The 22,631-nt window shown below is 49.9% G+C and overlaps 6 protein-coding genes across 6 annotated transcripts; 1 reads left to right on the top strand and 5 right to left on the bottom strand.

Annotated features, from left to right (window-relative positions):
• Positions 1–2,327: 2,327 nt before the first annotated feature.
• On the bottom strand, positions 2,328–4,871 carry N7509_009359 (uncharacterized protein; the record flags this gene model as incomplete). The annotated part of the gene is made up of 2 exons (XM_056633996.1): positions 2,328–2,448; positions 2,509–4,871. The coding sequence occupies 2 exons, from the start codon at positions 4,869–4,871 to the stop codon at positions 2,328–2,330; spliced, it is 2,484 nt and encodes an 827-aa protein (XP_056484616.1).
• A 52-nt stretch (positions 4,872–4,923) lies between these two features.
• On the bottom strand, positions 4,924–9,897 carry N7509_009358 (1-phosphatidylinositol-3-phosphate 5-kinase FAB1; the record flags this gene model as incomplete). The annotated part of the gene is made up of 1 exon (XM_056633995.1): positions 4,924–9,897. The coding sequence occupies one exon, from the start codon at positions 9,895–9,897 to the stop codon at positions 4,924–4,926; it is 4,974 nt and encodes a 1,657-aa protein (XP_056484615.1).
• Positions 9,898–10,984: 1,087 nt separating this feature from the next.
• On the top strand, positions 10,985–14,455 carry N7509_009357 (uncharacterized protein; the record flags this gene model as incomplete). Its single annotated transcript, XM_056633994.1, has 1 exon — positions 10,985–14,455. One exon carries the CDS (start codon positions 10,985–10,987, stop codon positions 14,453–14,455), a length of 3,471 nt encoding a protein of 1,156 aa, XP_056484614.1.
• Positions 14,456–15,814: 1,359 nt separating this feature from the next.
• N7509_009356 (SUR7/PalI family protein) lies at positions 15,815–16,891 on the bottom strand (the record flags this gene model as incomplete). The annotated part of the gene is made up of 2 exons (XM_056633993.1): positions 15,815–16,690; positions 16,754–16,891. The coding sequence occupies 2 exons, from the start codon at positions 16,889–16,891 to the stop codon at positions 15,815–15,817; spliced, it is 1,014 nt and encodes a 337-aa protein (XP_056484613.1).
• Positions 16,892–17,953: 1,062 nt separating this feature from the next.
• Positions 17,954–19,254, bottom strand: N7509_009355 (glycoside hydrolase family 5 protein; the record flags this gene model as incomplete). The annotated part of the gene is made up of 6 exons (XM_056633992.1): positions 17,954–18,495; positions 18,536–18,633; positions 18,704–18,768; positions 18,828–18,980; positions 19,035–19,093; positions 19,158–19,254. The coding sequence occupies 6 exons, from the start codon at positions 19,252–19,254 to the stop codon at positions 17,954–17,956; spliced, it is 1,014 nt and encodes a 337-aa protein (XP_056484612.1).
• Positions 19,255–20,158: 904 nt separating this feature from the next.
• N7509_009354 (SGNH/GDSL hydrolase family protein) lies at positions 20,159–21,305 on the bottom strand (the record flags this gene model as incomplete). The annotated part of the gene is made up of 5 exons (XM_056633991.1): positions 20,159–20,362; positions 20,432–20,687; positions 20,752–20,998; positions 21,055–21,137; positions 21,211–21,305. The coding sequence occupies 5 exons, from the start codon at positions 21,303–21,305 to the stop codon at positions 20,159–20,161; spliced, it is 885 nt and encodes a 294-aa protein (XP_056484611.1).
• Positions 21,306–22,631: the final 1,326 nt, after the last annotated feature.

The raw sequence follows: 22,631 nt of genomic DNA, 5'->3' as shown, positions 1-22,631 counted from the left end.
ATTCAGATGCTCAATAGTCAGTTCGGCCTAAGGGTCAGGGGCCCATATTCGAGATTCGGGGCCAACATCTGAGATTTTGGGGCCGAAGTTTACCTCCGGGGCCATGCCAAGTCCCGGGGTTGCCGAGTAGCGGGGATGCTCGCTTAGGGCTTCCCCAAGGGTCGGATACTTGATGCGTGTAGACCAGGGTGCAGCATGGGTGGGTGGCCTTGATTTGTATATATGCTCAACTGAATATGACCTTTTTCTGGAGTCTCTTCTCCTTAAATGCCACGGAAGGGCTTAGTCAAGTATAAATTCGTATTTCACGATTGACGGTGGCCGAGTATCTGGGGTTCCCAAACAACCTTTTTAAGCCCCCACGGCGTACTCCTCACCAATGTTCCAGCCAAGATTGGGATCATCGAAGGATCAATGGCTTGGTTAAACTCTTGTAACAAGAAAAGGAGTTGCTGGATTATTTGCCTACTTCCCAAAATCCTTTCACCTAGGTCCCAGCGCGAGCTAATGCATGTGTTTGCTGTTGTTCACTCGTCTATGCTTCATTTTCGCCATATTTTCCCGATGAGATCGTCCAAGTGTTGGCCTCTGCCCAATGGGCAGTGATTGATATCACCCAACACCTTGAATCCTGAGATATCGTATTGGATATGGGAAGTGTGACATTAATCCACTCACATAGACCGTTTGTCTGCCCAGGTGAGCACCGAGCCCAAAAAGCCGATAATCCGAGCAGAAATCCGAGAAATAGAGTGCCAGTCCTTTTTATAGGTGAAGATACTCCATGTACGACCGATTTTCCTTACCCGCAGGGAAAAAAGGCGATTCTTCTTACCCTTAAAGTACACTCAAATATCTTGCCCGGACAGACTAGTTCTTATCATTTGTCCGGGACGGATACTTTCGGCCCCATCTTAAGACAGTCAAGCGACTTTCTACTGCCTGTCAGGAGTGACATCAAGTGTATATGCGGGAATTTTGCTATTGGCTCATCCGAATGAGCTCTGTGGCAGGCGATAGATTGACTGGATAGAATAGCCATGGAGGAACCGACGACAGTCCACCGGGCATAATGGCATCGCCGGTAGGGGCAGTGCAATGCAACCTCGGGGGGATGGGGCGAGGTGTAGATCTTTGAGCAGTATGTGTGAACAGGGGATTTGTATGAGCGGAATGAAGTGGACTAAAAGTAAAGGGAATTGCTGTGACGCAATATGTATCATTTTTGAAGGCCCATTTATTTTTAGTATTGTTCTATGAGGACTCCTGAAAGTATTTCTGAAACTTGGGGCTGATACTGTCAATATGCTGCTAGCTGCCTCTGTGCCCAAAAGACAGAAGCTAGCTGCTTTAGATATAGAATATGATGCTTTCTTTTAGACTATTGTTTTGGTTTGTGTTAAATCTCCTGTAGAGAGACTGATGATTTGTTTTATCTGTCTTAGGAATCTAGTATTGTTGTAAAGTAAACGACTTTGTAAGTTTAAGAACTCTAGGTCTCTTAGCTGATACTTTGTGAATAAATATATTAAACTATATTCGAACGAGATACAATGTAGGTGTATGATTTGTGGGAAAAAATTAGAGTCTAAGTGTAACGAACTGGTGTTGTTACCATTCGTGGATGCCTTACGCCTGCGGCATCCACTTAGGCATCCGCTGCCAACATGTATCTAGTTCATCTCAGCTTCCTTCTTCTTCTCCTCAAGCTATTACTTTCGTCGAACCGCTAATACTTCCCCTGCAGCGTATGCTACGCCGTATGCCGATCTCTATGAGTATCTGAGCATCCTCACAGACTATCAAAAATATCATACCGTATTTGATAGTTAATCCAAACCCCTATAACTATCCATGCTAGGTTGCACTTGCGCTTGCGATCTAACCTGCACGTGCTCAGACTTGGAAACACCATGATATATTTGAATAGCCAGAATGGCATCTAGTTCCCAATATTCTAGAGTGAATGCAAGAGTTCATAAGAGTCTCCACTAGGGCTTTATAGCCTGTGTTCTCAAGTCGCGGTGTGATTTACCAAAGCATGTAGTAAAAAAAAGTGGAATCAGAGTAGTACTAGTACGCTTGCAAGCAATGATAAATGATAAATCCGTCAGAAGATAACAATGTTACAATGCATCTATCTGCTCATGTATTCCTTCACCTCTGGGAAATGAAATAAAGCAACAGCCACCAGGGAGGATTGCGGTTTATATCATGCGCAGGTGCAATCCCGCAACCCCTCTAGGACAGCTGCAACAACATCAGATCTCGGTCATGGCCTCGTTACTCGTTATCGCAAAGAATATGCATATTGTGGGTCATTGTAATCATAGAAGGGGACCTGCCTCCCCATTGCCATCAAAGGCTTCGAATTCCGTGAGGTGGCTTGCCTGGGGATCGCCGTGGGGTTGTCGGTACACTGCACTAGGTTGAAATTGATGCCAGCAGCTGTCTCAGTTAGCGCTCATCCTGAGCCTTAAGAAGGGCGGTAGGTAATAGGGAACACACCTTGGAGCTTGAAGTACGTATCTAGCCATCGCTTCTCGGAATCGACCCTTGTACTCCTTGGGACTGGTGACGGTAGGACGGTTGCGACTACTGCCAGCGAAGCCGCGATCTTTGATCCAGGACTCAAGCTTCTTATCCCAGGTATAGGTGCGGATACAGTCAATGATACCCACCACCAGCTCGCTGCGCTTGTCGTCAATGGCAATCATGAGCGAATAGTCCATGACATTTTGTCGACCCAGGAAAAGCGTGTCATTCCATACGCTTTGACCAAGCAGCTTCTTCGAATGCTCTCGTGCAAACAATGGAGTTTCGTAGATGAATTCGACCATGTTCTCGTCGAGCAAGACCTCGTCGCGCTCACCGGTACTTTGTACCTTGCGGTTGCGCATCGAACCCTTCAGATCGAAGATCCGATTAGGCACGCGGTCATAGAACAGGTTTTCCATCAACAGCAGGAACCAATTGAATTCCGTTCCTGTAGATGGGTTCTTGATAATAACTTGATAGAAGCCGAACATCTTGGCGATTGCGGACGGCAACTCATGGAATAACGCCTCGGACATGATTTGGAAGTATGCAGGGGCGAACTTGAGGAAGGCTTGGGTCTCAATCGGAGAGAGAGACTTGAGGATGAATCGATCGTCCAACGTTTTGAGGAACAGTGATTTAGTTTTGCCACCTTTCGAATCCCACTTCGCGCACCGGGAAAGCGATTCCACAATTCGATCAGCAACACCGCATTTTTTGCGCAGGGCATCGAATTGTTCGGCATAGAACACTTTGCACAGCATCTTGGCCTGGCCTTCCTGGAACTGGTATTTGAGGTGAGTGCCAGTAGCTCGCAAGAGGGCATGTTCCACTCGAGATTCTTCCAGAGCTTCCGGTCCGCTGTCGGGTTCCTCTTGATACTCTTCCTTTTCGTCGTAACGCTGCTGAATACTCAGAAGCTTCTCTTTGTAGTCGGGCGAGTCCAATGCAAAGGAAATCAAGGAGCTGGGCTCATCTTCTCGTACAATAATGTCACAGTCTGCAAAGACGTGGTCCATGACCGTGAGGGGATAATCAAGAGCAGTCCATCCACTGGCCGATCGCTCAGACCAGAAATTTGTCAACATTTTGAGAAGTGTTGTGCGCTCATGCTTTGCAAGATCCTTGAATTCGAGCGAGTCGTCATCGGGGAGCTTGACCTCTTCATGAGAATCAACAGGGTGAAGTCCCTCTGCCGTGTTTCGATCCTCATCGCTAGCATTCTCCTCAGGCTCACCTTCTGACGTGAGCTGGGAATCGGATCGTTCAATTCTTCCTGGTTCGAAGGACTCGGTTGGGGACTCTGACAAGGGCTCTGCGGATGGCTGTTGGTCTCGCTGGTCCATAAACTCATCGCTCCTCCGACTGGAGTCATCCATTGAGTGTCGCGTTGCCGATGACATGGGCTCTTCTCCATCAACCGGGGGCTCACGCTCTTCCACGGCTTCTCGGACGTTCCGATAAACCTCCACGATGGGTTTCGACGATGCTAGCGGGAAAGCGCGCGATTGGGCACCACTAGCCCGCTGCCGTCTCTCGCGTTGCCGTTCCATCTCGAATTCACGACTTAGCTGCTCAAAATGCTTGGCAAGGGTTGAGACATGGGTACTGCCACGTTTGGGTGTTGAACGTGGAATGAGAGAATGCCCTGAAGCGAAACGAGCATTCTTCAGCGCGGACAACCCCAGACGCTCGGTCAACTTCTTGTCAGATGCTTTGGCAGGCTCGCCTCGTGAACTGCTAGCATCATTCAAATTCAATGGACTTGTCTTCCCTCCAAAGGATCTGTCTCGGACAAGGTGGGCCGGCTGTGATTGAGTGCGAAGTAAAGGAGGGGAGCGAGCTTTACCAGACCGTCGGAAAGCTCCTTCAGCGAGTCTTGGGATAGCTGAAGGTTTACTAGGCGGCGTGGCTGGTAGATCAGGAGAGGTTTCGTCCTTCCCTGTATCACTCGCTAGAGCAGAGGAATCAGTTTCCTCTGGAGCGGATAACTCGGTACATTCGTTTCTGGATTCGGCTTCAGCGGGCTCTTCTGTAGCATCCTTGCTAGACAGGTGCAGATTTGGAGAAGAAGCTGCACCTGGTGGCGAAGTTCCAGAGTGACCACTTGAAACAGCCAGGTCAAGATGGCGGACTTCGTCTTGTGAGACAGCTTCGTCCTGAGGGGAAGGCCGTTTGCCGTTCCCGGCATCAACAGTCGATATTATTCCCCCGCTTGGAGTGAGCACTGGAGGTGTATCAACCGCCTGCGACATATCTCGGTGCTTTTTCCCAGCATGCTCCTCAACCACAGAAACCAAGACATCCTGAGCCTTTTCAGGAGACAGAGTCATACGTCGCGTGAATCTTGGTTTTTCGCTCACTGGGGTACTGCCGTCCTCCACATCAGTTGGCGTATGTAGGGGGGTCATCCGTGACCTCTGTTGCATCTTTATCAAGGAAGATCTTCTTGAGTTGTAGAGTCGCCATTCGTTTGATGTCTTTCTCCGATGGGAAGAAATTCCGTTCAAAGTCTGCGAAGATGGTGTCCCATTCGACAACCTTTTCCTGAACCGCACGGAATACCTCATTCAAAGGTATGACCTCCCAGTAGCGTGAACCGTTGTATTTGTCTTGCAATTGTCGTACCAAGACAGCGTGATCCTCATGAGCCTTCTTGATCAAGTCATCTATCTCTTTCTTGCTAGCATCTAACAGCTCGGGAACGATACTCTCAACGTTGATTCCCTTTAGACGCGCGACAACTGACATCATGAACTTTCCGAGTCGTTGCTCTGTGCGTGTATAGACCTCATTTCGCAGCTTCAAATCATTATCGACCTTCCAGGTGACTCGAGGCCGTGGAACAATTATCTCGAGGAGATGAATTGTATCGTATTGGATACGCACAGCAACATCTTTAAAGCCAAAGTAACGAAGATGGTCTCTCTGAAGATCGTGCGGACAAACACCGGCACGTGCGTGCAGATTTCTTCCCCAGAACGAGAGCTCAAGATACTTGCCGAAAGAATATTTGAAAGTACTTTCCGACATCAAAGTAGCTTGAGTCTCATGTCCGCAGATTTTGCAAGCACTCCACATCAGGACTGTGTCTTGCAGCCCTCGGAGCTTGGAGGGATGAGGCTGGAGCATCACACTCAGTTGGGCGTCACCATGGACGTATTGGCGATGATGTTCGAACATGAGCTTCTCACAGCCATTCACCCCACAAGCATGGTTCGCTGATCCACAGAGTGCCTGCACAAAATGGCCAAGTGTGCAATCCTCTTCATACATGACGTCGTCTCCATGTTCATTGTAAAACTCCAGGGCAAATACATCTGGCCCGGCACATGGGACAGATGTTGTCGTGCAGACAAGGCTGTAAAGGACGACAATGTTCTGATGAGAATACGGGTCAAACATGTTTGAATTGCCCGCCACATAGGCTTCCCACTGTCGTTTCTGAGTTTGGTAATGGTAGAAGACTCTGTCATATTCTGCATCATGCGCTGCACGCAAAATTTCCTTGACCTTCGAGGGTGCATCACGCGGTGATTCATGGACCATTTCAGGTGTGATCAGTATGAATTTCTGTGGTTTTACTTTTTCATCTGAAATATCCCCCGTGGATCCATCGTTGTCTCGCAGACCTTTCAGATATGCCAATCTTCGTTCCATCTCTCTGGTACGCATCAGCAAGTACGGCGGTTCGAATTTGACGAAAGGAGAAGTAGACAAGATCTTCGTTTGGTAATCTTGGACAAGGTCGTCATAGTACGTTGGCATTGGAACATTTTCGGGAACTTCGATCGTCTCAGTAGCGGCTAATTTCTGGTTCTCTGGATCTTCGGCCGATTTTTCGGTTGTATGTGAAGATTCTAGCCCTGTCAAAGCCGGATCGCTTTCATTGGCGCCTTCATTGTCGACACTGATCTTCTCCCCAGTATGAGGTGCGACCTTGACCTGCTCCATCGGCGATGCTGGTATCTTCGCAAATTCATCGCGCATCAGGCATGTCTCAAGGCGCAGATTGTACACGACATAAACCATGAACTCGGTAATTTGCTTGACTTGGGCCAACACATTCTCTTCAGCACCACGGAGGACAATCGTGCACCCTAATTCTTTCGGACAGCCGGAAATGTACATGTATGTTTTCCTCCTGCCCGAATGAACGTATGTTTTGACGTCAAAACTGCTGCAGTCACTGCGCAGTTCAGTCGTCAAGAGCTTGTCCATAGAAGTCACAATTCTGGTTTGAGTACATCTTGACACAGCTTCGAGAACGGAAGGTTTCACATTATAAGCGGTTGCAATGCGGGCTCTCTCAAGAAGATCAAGAGCTAGACCGGAGACGTTGTTCTCAACGAGTAGTAGATTTGGCCTCAGTGCCGTGATCCGACTGACAAGGTTTTCCAGGAATTCACGTTCCTGTCGAATGACAGGCTCAAGACTCATGAAATGGTGTTGCTGGCGAGCATACTCCAATGGAAAAGTCAGGATCAAGATATTCGGACAGGGGATACTTCGAGACATGCTTTTCAAGGCTAGATTTTTCGTGAAAACCAGCCCTGAAACATAAGAAGTGTCTCCCGGTCTCCCGCCTGGTATCTTCTTCAATTTAATGTAATGGCGGATATCCATGTCATCTCCACGCTGCACATCCGGGTCCACCTCATCAGCTGTCTTCAGTAAAATTGGAACCAGAGCCTGCTCCCAACTCTCCTCGTTCGGGACAGAGGCCGCAATCAGAAGCTGACGCAGGAGTTTACGAACGTGCTCCAAGCTAGCTTTGTTTAGTTCCACTGGCGAGACTCCGGTTCTCCTTATCGATGAACTTCTAGTCATCTTGAAACCAGCTTCTCTTAATTTGACAGGGAATGGGACAGGCGGGACGGATGTATCCTGTGGGAACATGCTGTCTTTGGAAGCTCGGGGAGACTGGCGTTGGTGAACGCTGCTAGCAACGCTGAGATTTCGACGACGTGAGGAACGAGGCAGATTCACTGCTCTGGAGCTGCTTATACTGGCATCATCCGCATCACGAGTAGGTTGGGCGATGCTCGGGACACCGCGTTCTGCAAAGGCTGATCGGCCCTTTTTCATAGCCGCAAGAAGTCCACCGAAGGTGGCTTTTTCACTGTCACCGCCACTTTTAGACAGGTTGGCATCTGTTACCGCGGACAAAAGACTGGGCTGTTCGTCACCACTTGATGCGTCATCTGAAAGGTATTGAGCAAGGTCGGGATCGATGATATTGTCTTTGTGGAAAGCGGGGAGGCGAGATTCTGTGCTCAGATCATCAACATGGCGACGCTGGAATGGTGCTCGATCGTCATGGTAAGGCTTAAAGCTCCGAATATATTGTTGGCGAGAATGGTGGCGTTTGTGGCTAATCGAATGGGGCCTAGTGCCCAGGGAAGATCTAAGGGATCGAGAAGATGTCGGCCGTGCCAAAGAACGTTCGGGGTTGATTTCAAGCACTGCCGATCGGCGATTATGCCCCTCGCCTGCACGCCGTGTGGCTGGAATAGCCATGGTTGGAGTTCTGAGCACATGATCGATTGATTGTGATATGACGGACGAAGTATCATCATCGTCGACAGATGGACGGGCACTGCCCCAGCTGAGCTCAGATATCCGAGGGTTCATAAAAACGGGGCTCTGCTCGCTATCTGAAAAATCAGAAGAATCATCCTCATGGGCATCTATCATTCGTTCACAAGGTTTGCAAACACGAATAGATCCAGGCTGTCCGAATTGAGTACCGGGGATCAAAAGGGTGCACTTTGAGTCAAATATCTGACCGCAAGTACGACAGTGATGCTTCCTGCGAAATGTTGTAAAAGGTTCACCGCAATGAAAACAATCCTTCGCATTCTCATCCCGCATCCAAAAGTCTCTGCTCATCAATCTACTTCTTAGCTGTGATATAACACCATCGGAGCCAGGTGCTGCGGCCCGGCTATCTAGCGGGGCTGGTACTCGTGGCACGGCCGTATTAATAGGAGGCAAGGAAGAAACCGTGGTCGCCGACTCTGCCGTGGAAGCTCGAGACATCACATACCCAGGGAGTCTATTCTTGGTATTGACTGTGGTTGGTTTGACTCTGTCGCTAGGTATAGTTAAGCCAGGAGCCCCCAACGGCAATTGATTCGCTGTTTCTTCGCGATTCATATGGCCAATATTCTCAGCAGAAGGGTCTGTACGAAATGATCTGCCATCTTGAGGAACGAATTTAGAGTGGGCGTTGTCGGGCGTAGGCCCGATGGTTGCTGGCTCGTCCTGGTTGAAAGACATTCGAGAATTTGATCTAGATTCTTGAGCTTGAGAAGCCGTTTCTTTGAGAGGATCAGAATGCTTTGAATTTCGTGATAACGCAGACTGAGACATGCTCTCTGGAAGCCTCGGCAGATCAGCAGATGCGGATGACTTCCTGGCATGAATTCCCGAGGCTTGGCTTGCTGACATGGCCGGTCCGCCTGCATCTACCGAATCGTGGTCTTCATGGATGCTCTCGTGTGTCTTAGTCGATAAGACGGGCGAGTGTGGGCGAATTTGGCTTAGCACGGAAGACGATTGGCTCAAGGATAGATCGACGGGACCGTCTCTGCTTCCAATGCTCGCTGACTCGGCATTCTTAAGTCCATGCGATGGAACGTTAACAGAGCTACTTCGGGAGCGGTGGTCCGCATTTGCATGGAGTTGCGTGAGGGTGGGATCAACCGCACTTGAGCCGGTGTTGGACTTTGTCAAAGGCGCGATACTGCCTTTGGTACCTGGAGACGGCGGAATAGACGCCTTTGAAGATATACTGGCACTCTTGGAAGATATCTTGGAGCTCTTGCCGTTATTGGTGGGTGGGGCAGACTCTTGGGGATGCTGGAAATTAGTCATAACCGGCGAATGAAGTCTGGAGCCTTGAGACGAGGCGGGATGCGACGATGCGGGATCTCCATGGGGAGCTGCGAGATCCGAAACCGACTTCGTCATCAAGCGTTCTGGGACCGGGCTTTTCACTGGGGGGCTCTCCACCGCATTCTTGTCCGTCGGCCTTGTTCCGCCACTAACAATATCTCTCATGCCACCAACGGAGGTTCTGAACCGAGTATAAAGCCCACTCAAGCCTCCCTGTAGCTCCTCCGATAGTCCTTTATCATCTTGTGCCGATACAGGGGTCGGAGGGCTGGTGAAGTCGTTGAAAAGCGTCAGTGAGTCGGACTGATAGGCAGCGTTATGGATCTGGTCTAGAGCTGCATCTTTATTTTCTCGTTCGGTCCGTGTAGTCGCTAGTGAGGCTTTAGACCCGCGTCGACCGAGTCGGAGAAACCCAGACGACGCGGAGGGGCTCGGCGATCGAGGCGACTTATGCTCCATGCGTGCGCTATTGCGGTCAGCCCAAAAGTTCGTAGATCATGATTCTGAAAAGTCGAAGGAAGGCGGGGTGGGAGTATAGGCGGTAGTTTGGAGGAATAAGAATATGGAAGTCTAGGGTGGCCTTGCACTCGGGGTATGTCACCCAGTCCTGGGGGATTGCAGGGTCTCCAGAGGCGAGTTAAATAGCGAAGTGGAGTTGGAAGTTGAAGCTTCCCTCGGGTCATTCTCCGCACTGGCGGCACCGAGCCCAATGACGTTTGGCGGTGAGACCTTGTACTACTATGTAGTCCTAGTTCCAGGGTACCTTAGAGTCGAGGCCACCTTAGGGCGCGTCGCGTCTTATCGCTTATCGGGGGATTTTGCAATCAGTCAATTTCCCCGGTTTGTGATCACGTCTCTTTTACCAATGTCCTGATCCTGATCCTGATCCTTTCTGGTCAGATGTGACCTGAGCTGCGCTCCATCTGTTTGAATACAGATCTGGGAGCGCATAATGGCTTCCAACAACCTCATACCCTCTTGGATCGCAAGCCTCGTCGAGCGCTGTCTGGGTTTCTACATTGACCAGACCTCGGGCAGTGGGATTGAGGTGGAGGACAATGGAGCTTGTCTGAGTTTTCGCATCAATCAGTCTTCATGCCTGGCTCTCATTTCAGAGGTAAACCACTTCCTGTACCTTTTCTGCCTTTAGCATGCTGACGGGTTGGCTACTAGTGGGGCATAGGACCTACTGGCGACGGCGCCGTGTTGATAGATGCGAATAACCAAATTTCTGGGACTATATCGAATGAATCCTTGATCATATCCAACGCTGTCTCTTCGGCCTCCAAATCCCCCCCAGAAACGCTGCATCGAACTTCTCGACTTCACGCTAGTCGTCACATACTCCGACCCCTCTCCCGACATCCGCTTATGCGTCAACCGCTGTCGTATTGACTGGCAGGGAAAGAGCACAGTTTTACGCCCAAGAAGAAACTGAAAAAGAATAATACGATCAAGAAATTGTTGGATAAAGTTCTTCAAAGGGTTCGAGACTCCCAAAAAAACACGTCAACTTGCTGCAGTTGATACTCCATCAGCCAAGCCCATGCAGTCTGAAGTTGAAGCAAGTATTCACGAAAGCAGCCCGGTGGACAACAATGGATCCCAGATTTTCTCTCAGGTACCAGCCAGCCAGCATGACCTATTGGAAGGCAACTCCAAGGCCAAATCCTTCTTGCAAACTGGATCCTCGCTACTCCGTCGCCTGAACCCCTTTTCAGCTACTTCAGTCAATGGGATATCATCGTCAAATCAACCCCCGGATAGTCCGAAAGGATTAACGGCGCCTGGGAAGACAATACAGGAAATCTTCGATCATACGACCTCGAAGAGCGCGCGTCGAGCTTCAATTGAGTCGCAGACCGGAAATGACACTATTGGCGATATCCCTCGTATCAACCCTCCAGACCTGAACTCTGAAGAGTTGGAGACTTTTCCCAGAAGAAAACAACAGAAAGATGTTCCTTCAAAGAAAGTTGGTCAACCCGCAGAGCTTGTATCCGAAAGTAATGCCGCCGATGAAATTGAGAATCACACAGCCAGTAGATCTTCTCCACGGAAGCGTCGGCGTCGAAGCCCGAGCAATGCACCAGTATCCGATCTCAGCGAAAATGTGGTCGAACAGTCGACTGATGGCCACCCATCTCCGAAAAGGCAGAAGACACATACTTCCCAGGACGACCCCACTGAACCATCTCATGCTGAGCCTTCAACGGCCAATACGACAGAGGTTACTAATCAGAAAGATGAGAGTCGTAATGCTCCTATTGATCCTTCCCCTGCTACCAAATCAAGCCGAGTTAATCCATGGAAATGGCGGGGCGATATTCCGCCACATGAGATCCATATTGAAAAAGAGCAAAAGGAACTCCTTGAGAGCCACAAAATACGCTGGATTCCATCTGCAGTTGGCGACCTTCCTGTCCAAGGACATGTACCACCCTCGCTTCTGAGGCAGTGGAATAGAATTGTTGAGCGAAGAAACCAATCAGTTGAAAAGGACAACGCAAGCCCAGTGCGGTCCGTGACTCCTCGTCGAGACTCTTCCTCGTCGTCCGAATCGGAGGAAGACAAGATTCCCTGGTCTGCGAGTCCATCCCCGAACGGGCGGGGACTTCGACGTCTGCCTGCGGACAGCAGTCCTTTGAAAGGAAGGACTCCGGAAAGGCGACAGCGGCCTTCGGGGGAAGTAGAAAACGAAGCAAATCAAGTTGAATACAACCAGCGCTCCACTATAGCGAATCATACGAGCCAGCCAGAGGTCGTCGGAAACGACGCGACGCAACCCTCTCGTGAAATATCAGCATCCGGCACTTCTACTAAAGTCGGGAATGATGATAGTGGCAGAGTACCCGGCATTGCTTCGACCCAGGATGCTCGAAGTGAATTGGGTGGTGAGAACGAAAAGGGCCCGCAGATGGTATCTGACAGGGTGCCTGCAGCGTCAAACCCGGCCCAACATCCTACTGCAGAAGAGGGAATATCGCCTCCGGCTGCTGTAAATGGCCCAGAAGCTTCTGCCGAACACCTTGATGCCCATGATTCAGGCGACGAGAGTGATGATTCAATTATGGATACTTCGCTCCCTATAGCATTAGGCGGAAGCTTTCCAGAGCCTTCACAAGATGCACAGCATGAGCAGGAACCTACAAGCTCGGGTCACTCACTTCCATCAGCAAACGCCGGGTGCGTGCAGGTTTCCGAAACCCCCGCGGTAAACAATAGCCGGTTGCCTCCCGTCCAGGCAACAAAAGAACCTGGCAACCCCAACGTCGCAGATGAAACATCGTCTTCCAATCAGCAGAACAAGAGTTCCTCGCAATCTCGGGTTCTTAATACCTATTCTGCTCGTGGAATCCACGAACAACCCCAGTCTTCGAACGGGGAACCACATTCCTCTCTTTCTTCAAAGGGGTATGTACAAGTCAAAAGAACCCAATTACAACCAAACAATCAAAATCAGTCGGCTCATGAGGGTACTCAACCCCAATCACAATCGGAAGTTGTGCTTGATTCATCAGGACCGGCTCAGCGTCATCAGGATTTTCCGCAGTCCGGGTCAAAATCTACCACAGAGTCATCATCCCATCAAACTACAGCTTCTCGTCACCCAGAAACATCGCAGCCCATGCAGCCCACTCAAGATTCTATGGCAGGCCTTTCTTCTCTCGGTCCCTCCGTGGGCTCACAGATCTCTCCTCTCGCGCGATTCATGCCAGCAGCAAACGACGACTCCTCTCCATCCAAAGCGCCCGGAGAACCATCGGCTGGGCCCACGGATTCCAGCCAAGCTTCACTCTTGACCCAAAGTGCTGAGCTGATTACTCGCCGTCTGGGCTATATCAACAACCCGGTGCAATTTGTCGAAGCGCACGGGTTCTACGAAAGATTCCGGACCCAATACCTTCCACACTATCCAGGAGACTTCGCTCATTTTGTAGAACTTTGCTCAAAACTACAAGCCACCAGGTCCCGGGGCCAGTTGCAACGGTCATTTCTCTGGGATGATTTTATTATCATGCACCTCGCCCAGTTTCCACTTCACGTCGAACAGTACTCGTCCCAGGAGACTAACCCATTGAACTACGAGGAATACTTCTTATTGCACCACTCCCAACCTATCCACAAGAAGCGTTGTTTGACACTTCCTGCCATCGATATCGCTGCATCCCAAGCCCCCCCAGCCGAGATGGCCTCCCAGGTTATCAGCGACCACCAGTCTCCCCCAGATCCGCCGGCCATCCAAAACGAGAATCTGGGGCAATCTTTCACTGCGAGCCTAGTCAACCAGTTCTCAAAGTTCAATGCGCATTCTTTCAGCGACATTTCGCCAAGTGGACTTCCGTCGGTGGATATCGGTACTAGATTTATGGAACAACCCTCGCGTGAGCCATCTGTTGACATCAAGATGGAGCATTCTGAAGAACCATCTGAATGGGTTGATACGCAGGCATTTCCGTTGAGCAGCTACGAGAACACAGGGGCCCACACTATCGTGAAGCACGATCCAGATACTGAAAATCATTTATCACTGGGTTCGTGTATCGCCAACACGCAAGAGACAAACGATATTGTCATGGAAGATACTAGGGAAATACCATCCGTTGAAGAAATTGAGGAGGAGCAAGCAGAAGAAATGGAATACGATGAGAAGGAGGAAGAGAAATCCGACAATGAAGAGGCTGACGATGAGGGGGAAGCCGAGGTTGACGACCCCCATCACGAAACAGGCAGTGTCGAATTAGGCGATGAAACATTCACTTCGAAGCCCGAGGCGTCTACAAACGGACATGCCGAGGCCGATATAGCCTCCGAAGCGGAGAGCGACGAGGAAAATTGGTTCTTAGCACTCCGGCGTTCAAGAATTCCCGTACCAAACTGGTCCGACGACCCGGACACGCCATTCAAGCGTTGGGCCGAAGCAGATCAGAATATCCTAAGCGAACGACGACGGCGCGGAGGAACTAAAATCCTCCTTGATGCGAAAGGGGTAATTCGACGGCCTATACACCGTTGACACAATCTCATGTGATCAATATGGGGGCGGAAACCGAAGCTTCGCTCTGGTTTCTTCATCGGGGATGGACTGATGCGAGCTAATTTAGCGGTGCGGCGCTGGCGTCGATTGTGGGGGTTGTTTAGCACCGCGTGATACAAATTTATATTCATTCTTGATTATTTACTCACTGTTCAGGCGGAATGCTGGGTATTCTTACTTCTGCTTCTGCTGTCTCTGTCATATTACCATAACATACTCCAATTCCGGAATCTTGTATATTATCGAATATCATATTCACAGTGCCTAAAGTTCATGCGACGGGCGATGACTCGAAAGAATCAACATGCAAAGTTCCCAACGAGCTCCAGGAGCACTGGCCAACTGGTTTTCGTATCTAGACCTCAGCCTCACTGGCAATCTCCACTAGACACAAAGGAACAAGGCTGAATACCCCGGCCCCCTTATCACAAAACTCACTATTTTAAACATCTACCAAGAATGAAAAGAGAGAAGAACTACGATCGTCAGAAAGAGGGAAAGCACTGGCATGAATCAAAGTTGATACGAGCCATGGACATCCACTGGCATCTCACTGTATCCCATACATAACGAAACAAAGCACCAAGCCAAAAACAACCCGAATCCGCGCAAGCATCTCACTCAGCCCAACGCCATTGACATCGATACGACAGCCTTGTCTTTCCGATCGTCAGATCCACAACGATTAGGGTCAGCGCCTCAGCTCCCTGTCAGATTCCGGAACAGCACAATGTAGCGAGTGGCCCCCAACGCACGGGGCGACGAGCTAAATTGCACTGTACCGATTCGGAATAACGCTGCGATGTCATCAGCCCAAACAGGGAGATCCTTGGGTAATTTCCTTTCAAGCTGTTCACAGTCATCCAGCGATCGGAAATGAATGGCTGGGATGTGGACAGGCTGGGCAACGCAACGGGCGGGAGAATGTTTACATCATTATAGTTTGGAGCGGGGATTTGAGTTTGTGTGGCTGGGGATTGATCAAGTTTATTCCTTGGCACGTTTCGGGCTTGTTTATTGTTTACATGTGCTTCGTATTTTTTGGGAGCTGTATTTGGTTCATTTTCATTGTCATCTGGACATGATATGATGATATACTAGTAACTATGTAAAATGTATAGACAAAAATGCGATGCTATTTCGTTCGCGAATCGCGAGACATAATCCAAGTCATCAAAAAAGGAAGGTCATAAGGCATGCCACAAAAAATAAGAATAAAGGTAAAAAGCGCAAATAACCAAGCCCAAACGCCTTTGGTATCCCAAGTCTAAGAACGCTTCAGAAGGATTGTACAGAATCAATGCAAAACAAGACGCGTATCCTTTTCATACTGATTGCTTAGACGTGGCGGAAGGGCTCGTAGGCGCTAGTCTGCTGGTTGTTGGTGTGGGTCATTGGGTATTCACCACCGTGCGCAGCGGGAGCCGGGTAAGAGGTGTGGTGGGCACCGTAGGGCTGGGCACCAGCGCCGACGGGCTCGTAGGTGTAAGGGGCCTTCTCAGCGGTGATGCCACGGTTGCGGCGGTCCTTGTGGTTGTAGGGGGAGCGGCCGGAGCAGCAGCAGACGCTGAAAGTCCAGAAGATGGCACCAACGAGGGCAAAGGCGACAGCCAACCAGGTCGCGGCGAGCATGTTCTTGCCGACGCTCAAGCTGATTCCGTAGGCTTTGAGAAGAGTGCCGGCGCTGCCGTCAACGACGGAGAAAAGAACGGTCGCGGTAATAGAGGCGGCGGCGGTGAAGAGGAAGAAAACAATGGCGACCAGAGTAGTGACGCAGCTGCCCCAGCGGCTGCAGATGGCGAAGATGCCGACAAGCAGCTCAGCGATACCCAAGATGAAGGCGATCAGGTAGGCGATGAACATCCACTTGGAGACGGCCTTGTAGATCTTCATAATCTTGTTGTAGTCGGAGGGGAGCTCATTCTTGATGGTGTCGTTGTCGCTCAGGCCCCAGACGTCGAGAGGATCGAAGTAGTACTCGGACTTGGGCTTGGAGCACTTGGTGGTCTTGTAGTCGCCGTCCTTGATGCTGCCCTCGCAGTAGCCCCAGAGACCGATGGAGTAGAAGTCGGCGAGAGTGGAGTCATCCTGGATGGTTTTCAAGGTACTGGAGACCTCGTCGGCAGTGACGGTGGAGATGTGGTGCTCACTCAGGAAGTCCTGGATTTCGGAGACGGTCTTGGTACCATTGCTGCTGATATTTTGCAGATTGATCTAAAGAGAGGGATTTGTTAGTGGCGCATTCCCCGTGGGGGTATTGAGAAAGAAGGAACTCACCCGCAGGAAGTAGAGATCGGACAAGTTGCTGTCGCTCGATTTGGTGCAACCCAGACCCACGATGATGATACAGATCAAGGAGGCGAGAGTGAGGACATAAGGCGTGAAGATACACGCGATGCGACCGGCTTTACCCATGATGGTGGTGGTGGTGGTGGATTGAGGGTGATAGTGAGGGTGGGAGGGACGATGAGAAAGGGGGGGAAGTGATGAAGTGATGAAGTGAAGGAGAGATGATCTCACGGGGGGCCGAAATGGTTTTTAACCTTGGGGATCGGCAGATTGAGATTACCAGTACGCAGTGCAGAGTACGGTTACGAAGTGCCTATCCCGAGTGTACATACACAGCCCAGGAAGTGCGAATTGCCCCAGCCCCAGCGGCGCAGCACCCGCGCTGGACCCACCGCCACGCCAATTTGTGCGGAACGCGCTTGTTTCTATTCGTGGCTACGCACGTATATACATTCAGGTATACCATAGACAGTACAGAGTCTAATGTATATCGATTTACTGGAACAGGTACAATTATGCTATACAGTATACTATATACTATGAGTATACTGTGGTATCTATCTCTACTATCTCTATCCTACTATCATCTCGACTCTACCATCCCTGTACCACTGGTACGCCACCAATACTGTCCAGCCTCGTCATCGCAGCCTTGTGGATCGCCGAGTTTTTCACCGTCTTGTACCCCCACTAAACCCCTTTCATGACTAGTGCCAGCTAGTGCCAGCTCCGAAAAGTACTCCTGTACCTGTACCAAGGGATGTCTGCCCTACGTAAGCACTTCCCAGGCTTCTTCATTTCCCGCTTGGCACTAAGGGCCGCACCCACATTACCCTGTGCACTGCACTGCACTGCCGGACCTTGCGTCCATGTTTCTAATTTTGTATCATCATGAGATAAACTTTTCCGGGGAGAGTGAACTATGTACGTATTATGGATACTCCGTATGGTCTGGGCATCTATGTACTCCGTAGTTCGAGTATCTCCTCCATAGAGATAGTAGCCAAATACAAGGATCGGATCGCAGCCGAGATAAAAATCAATCTGCCTAGTCATTCAACTCACCAGTCTCAGCCACGTATATACCTGCATGCTAGCCAAGACGGCAATCACTTCCATCCTGCAACACGCTGACATACTCCGAGTCGGTGTACGAGTTCCCTACTAGTTACTAGTAGGATACTCACATCACAAGTATGGCTCCAACGTCGCCAGCATCCCAGTATAGGCCGTCCCACTCTCCGGCTCCATACTAAAGATATAATCTCCCCACCAAGGACCGGCCGCCCACCACATCGCCCCCAGCCACACTTCAGAGTCTGCCGCCAATGCCTTCAACATCCCCGTCACCGCCGTCTTGCATTGATCATTCACTCCCCCAGCAAACTCCCCCAAAATGCCTTTCTTGCCGTTCGCCTTCAACCATGCCGTTGCGGAGCTCACCCGCTCAGCCCCGATCGTGCTGGACACGCACGTCGCACTTGTACCAGACCCATCGCTATCCAGGTACTGGTGCATCTGATAGACAATCTTGTTCTGCGGGTCCGTGAGGGCCTTCATGTTGTCGTTGATCGACGCCCAGGTCCAAGCGCCGGTCCACGAGTTTCCCTCAACGAAGATGTATTGCGACGTTGCCCCAGCGGCCCGGATGCCGTTGATGGCGGCTTGGTTGAGGTTCAGGACTAGCGTCTGGTCCATGTCATGGTACTCGTTGTCTTCTTCTCTCAGTACTGCTTGTTTGTTTCAAGGGGTCCTGTGGTATGGACTTACTCGTGTCAAAGATGACATGGTTGTTCGATGCGAATTTACTCGCGACGTTCTGCCAGAATGTCTGGAAGTCTGAGGTGCTGGTCATGATAGCACCATTGCTGTGACTGATCAATATATAGTCTTCTATGATCTACCAGGCCTTGGGGGCTACTGGGGCCGACGACTTACTATCTACCATAATTATGAGGGTCAAGCACCGCATAAGCTCCTGCGTTCGTGATATAGTTCACGACCTAACCCCGTCAGCATTCAGACTGCCAGTCAATCCTCGGAAGGATCACTTTGTACTCACCGTCGTTAGATTCTTCAGATAAGCAGCATCCAGTGACCCCGTCATGGAACTCTGCGCCAGCCGCTCCATCTTAAACTGAACTCGGAAAATATTCATTCCTTTATCGATCAATGTTTGGATCTTACTGGTGTCAGGGAAGATATATTGGGTTCCCTATACACGACAATCAGCTGAATGAAAAGTCACAGTCTCACAGGCTGTACGCACCCACACACCCGGGAGAACGGTTTCTCCAAACTCGGCGCCCGACTCGTTCGTCCCGAACCCTATCCAGTCTCAATCAGCTTGTCTTGTATCTGCCTAGATGCGGACCGGTAAGGGACACCATACATTGGAAAGGAGATGCTCTCTTCGCATGGCTTTTGAGCGGAGCTGCCACCGCAGACCCAGCCGCGGCAGCCAGAAGGATCAAAGAGCTGAACCTCATTTCAGTTGCTTGTTGATCAGTTGATAGGAAAGCCTACTTTGACATCCAAAGTCATTTAAAGCCAAATTCCCGTGCGTACTACTTGATCTTTATACGAGGTGAACATTCTACGCTCGCCCAGCAAACGCCAATGCGCCCAGGAACTACCCAACTCCTTTTGGCTACTCGTAGACGGAGTCGCAAAAGACACGGAGCATAAAGCTTCGGCGCATCATCCCGCTAACCTAGATGGCCGTAACATCGAGAAAGGACTCGTGGTATAATGCGGGGTCCCCATACCCATCTTTGAGACTATATTCCCCACCAAGGAAAAGTAGGAATCTGTTCAATCGTCTAATTGCAAGGAGCACGGTTGTCCTTGCCTGGAGCCAATTATGAAACGGAACAGATCGTGCTTAGGTTCCTTTCTACCGACGCCACAACTAGACCCTACCTCCTATTTAGGGGTCTGTTAGTCTTCTGCAGAACCAACCCCCTTGCAAACTTTCTTCAGGCACCGTGCCTTAGTTAAACAATGTGCCGTGTGCCATGTAGATCGGTGGACGGGGAACCCCGTGGCGGTTTGGGAATCGATCAGCGACGTATGACGGACGAGGCACTCCGAGAGCTCGCCTTTTTCTTTCAAACTTGCTTTTCTGTCCAAAGATCCGATTTGGGCATTTGAGACAGCTACATAACTTGAACTCCTAAGTGGGGCCGGATGTCTGGTCTAGAACACATCCTGTCTGATGCAGATTGATGCTGAAACAGGAACCTACTTCACCTGAAACCTCCCCCCTAGACTAGAAAGCGATCGGTCAGCTGAAGTAATTGATGTTGAATTCGTTCAAATGTATCTGATGGACATTGAGCTCTTCATTTATTGACAGGCTAAGAATGTTCCGTTGTAGAATTAGGCCACTGACTACCACGCGCCCAACGATGACAGATGCGACTTCATATCCGCCGCCTGAAGTTGGTGATACTTGGTACCAGGATGATAATTGTTCCACCAGACACACGATGTGCCATCAGCATCAATACAGCTGTCGTGGGGGAATCCATATTCTTTCGGGTTATCAAGGACTTTGCCCATGAAAGTGTTCGCATCGTATACCACCGTCGTTACCTATTCAGAACATTGCATTAGCTCTCATTCCTCGTTGAATAATTTCTCCTCGCTGAAGTCCCAACTTACATCCTTATGCTTCGACTTGAGCGTAGTAATCATAGTCTTTATTCCCTCGTTATATGCCTTGATCCAAGCGGCAAGCTGGGTTGTCGTTTCCGTGCCCTGATCAATGAAATAGGGACTCCGATCCGTGGGCGGAACATTCACGAACAGAAACTTGCGCCCGCCATTCGCGTAGATATCCAGAACCAAACTTTCATATTGAGTCATGAGCTTCGGAACAAGGACGCTGGACTCGTTTTGCCAGAATGCATTTCCACAACTTCACGGATGGGGCTTGTTAGCGTTGCGTTCACAGTGCTCCGACAGGACAGGTCAAGTCTTACTCGTTGATACCAATCCAGAATCCAAATACTGAGTCTTCGGAGCTCCACGGTGCAGAGGCGGGTTTGCTGCTATATGAGCTCTCGAATTTAGCCACTTGCGAAGTCATGTCCTCGTAAGGGACGGGGACCAGATTATTGCTGATCGTAGCACCCCCAACGGCCAGGTTATAGTTCAGCACGAGCGAGGCATTATCGGCAGTTGTGAGGTATCCGATCCAGTTTATGCCATTGCCAGTTGTTCCGGTTCCTAGATATGGACATCAGCCGATGGTATATGGATTCACTTGAGCGGTATGCCCTCACCCAGAGTCGGGTTGCCCATCGGGTTTGAAGCTGATGGTTGCGTGCCATTGACGTTGAAATTAGTCTGCGAATAAGAGTCTCCACTGGGAAAGTTAGTACATTACCCCTCTGTTTGCCTGTGTCGGCCTTGTTCATTCTGCACAGAGCGCAACTCACAAGGTAAAGAAATACGTCGGCTTAGACCGCGGCGCTGCAGGTCTGGCAGCTGCGATGGCAGCAGCAGCAACCAGGCAAACCAAAGAGCTTCGCATAGTATAGCACGAGTTGTAAGGCTGCAAACCGGCAGGTCTAAATAAAAGAGGGAGAGGGAGCTTCCAAGGTTGTTCTGTCGATCTCCAGGAACCCCAAGTGCCTCCGGAAATTCAAACTGTAGGAAGGCACCAGTCCTCTTCATATATACCCTGATATCCTCTCCAACGTCCAAAAGTTCCCCATAAGCAGTGCCCCTGCAAAGAATCAGGAAAATTATTCACTCCGATTTCCTCTTTTTCTCCGTGTTTCCACCTAATGACTCGGATGACGTTTCGTGCAAGGAGAAACCTCCGAAACCACTGCGGGGTCAGTCTCCCCCCTCTCATAATACCCGGTGCTTGGTCAACACTCGCGCTTTAATCTCCTGTACGTGGTATGATTGTCTTCACGATTGTTCGCGGGGTGGTAGGGCCTTGCCAATTTCAGCACGGAGATGAAAGGGCCTTCTCATGGAACTAGGTGTGCGTTCGGGAGGGGAAATGCCAGGCAGCGCAGAGCGTGGTAGTAGGTGGGATGGGAGCATACTAGTAGTCATTTATAACTAGTATCAGTTACCTTGACTTCTTCAGCTGGAACTTGAAGCTTGATTGGATTCAAAATCCCTTGTCTGTCTTTTATATACACCTATACAGGCTGGATAATGTCCGGGGTAGGGCTTTCCTGTTACGGCTGCCGCCGCTTTTATAAGGGCGCTCAGGCTCAAGCTCAGTAATCAGGTCAGTAGGCGATGTCTAGAATAACTAACTATCAGTGATCGCTCAATGATCGCTCATAATCAATCAGGGCCACTCAGTGATCATTCAAATTCGCTCAATGATCATATAGTGCCTAGTCACACCACCTTGCTTCTCGTCTAATTCAAGGTTAATTTAGCTGTTCCCAGATTAGTATAGCCCCTAAGGTAAGGTTATTTATTCTATACCAACTAGTTATTTAATACTTATAGGCTGAATGATTCTGATTAAACAAAATACTACATCACTCTTACCTACCCATCAAAAATAGAACTAGAGCAGCTCTTTCATAGCACAGTCAAAAGTGATTCCTCCACCATATCTTGTACTGATCTCATAGTCTCTCCAATATAAAAGATAGACCTGATCCCCTCAGTATTCTATTCATTGTACACGTTGGGGCCGGAAAAGAGTCTGTCAGTGGATGTTGGTCAAGGTGAATTCGAGAATGACAGTACAAAGTCCTCTTCTTTGCACTTCTAGGCATCCAACTCCGCGGACTCCCTTTTTTTGTTGAGTTCCCAATGCGCCCAGTGAGAGTAGTCGTTGCTGTAAGCTTAAGGCCCTGCTGGAATCTACCTAATACCATAC

Source organism: Penicillium cosmopolitanum (genome assembly GCF_028827165.1).
Source record: "Penicillium cosmopolitanum strain IBT 29677 chromosome Unknown utg000009l:1.0-9042332.0:1.0-9050551.0, whole genome shotgun sequence".
NCBI classification, from domain to species: Eukaryota; Fungi; Ascomycota; class Eurotiomycetes; order Eurotiales; family Aspergillaceae; genus Penicillium; species Penicillium cosmopolitanum.
Note: the sequence above shows the minus strand (reverse complement) of the source record. Positions and strands in the feature narration are given on the sequence as shown.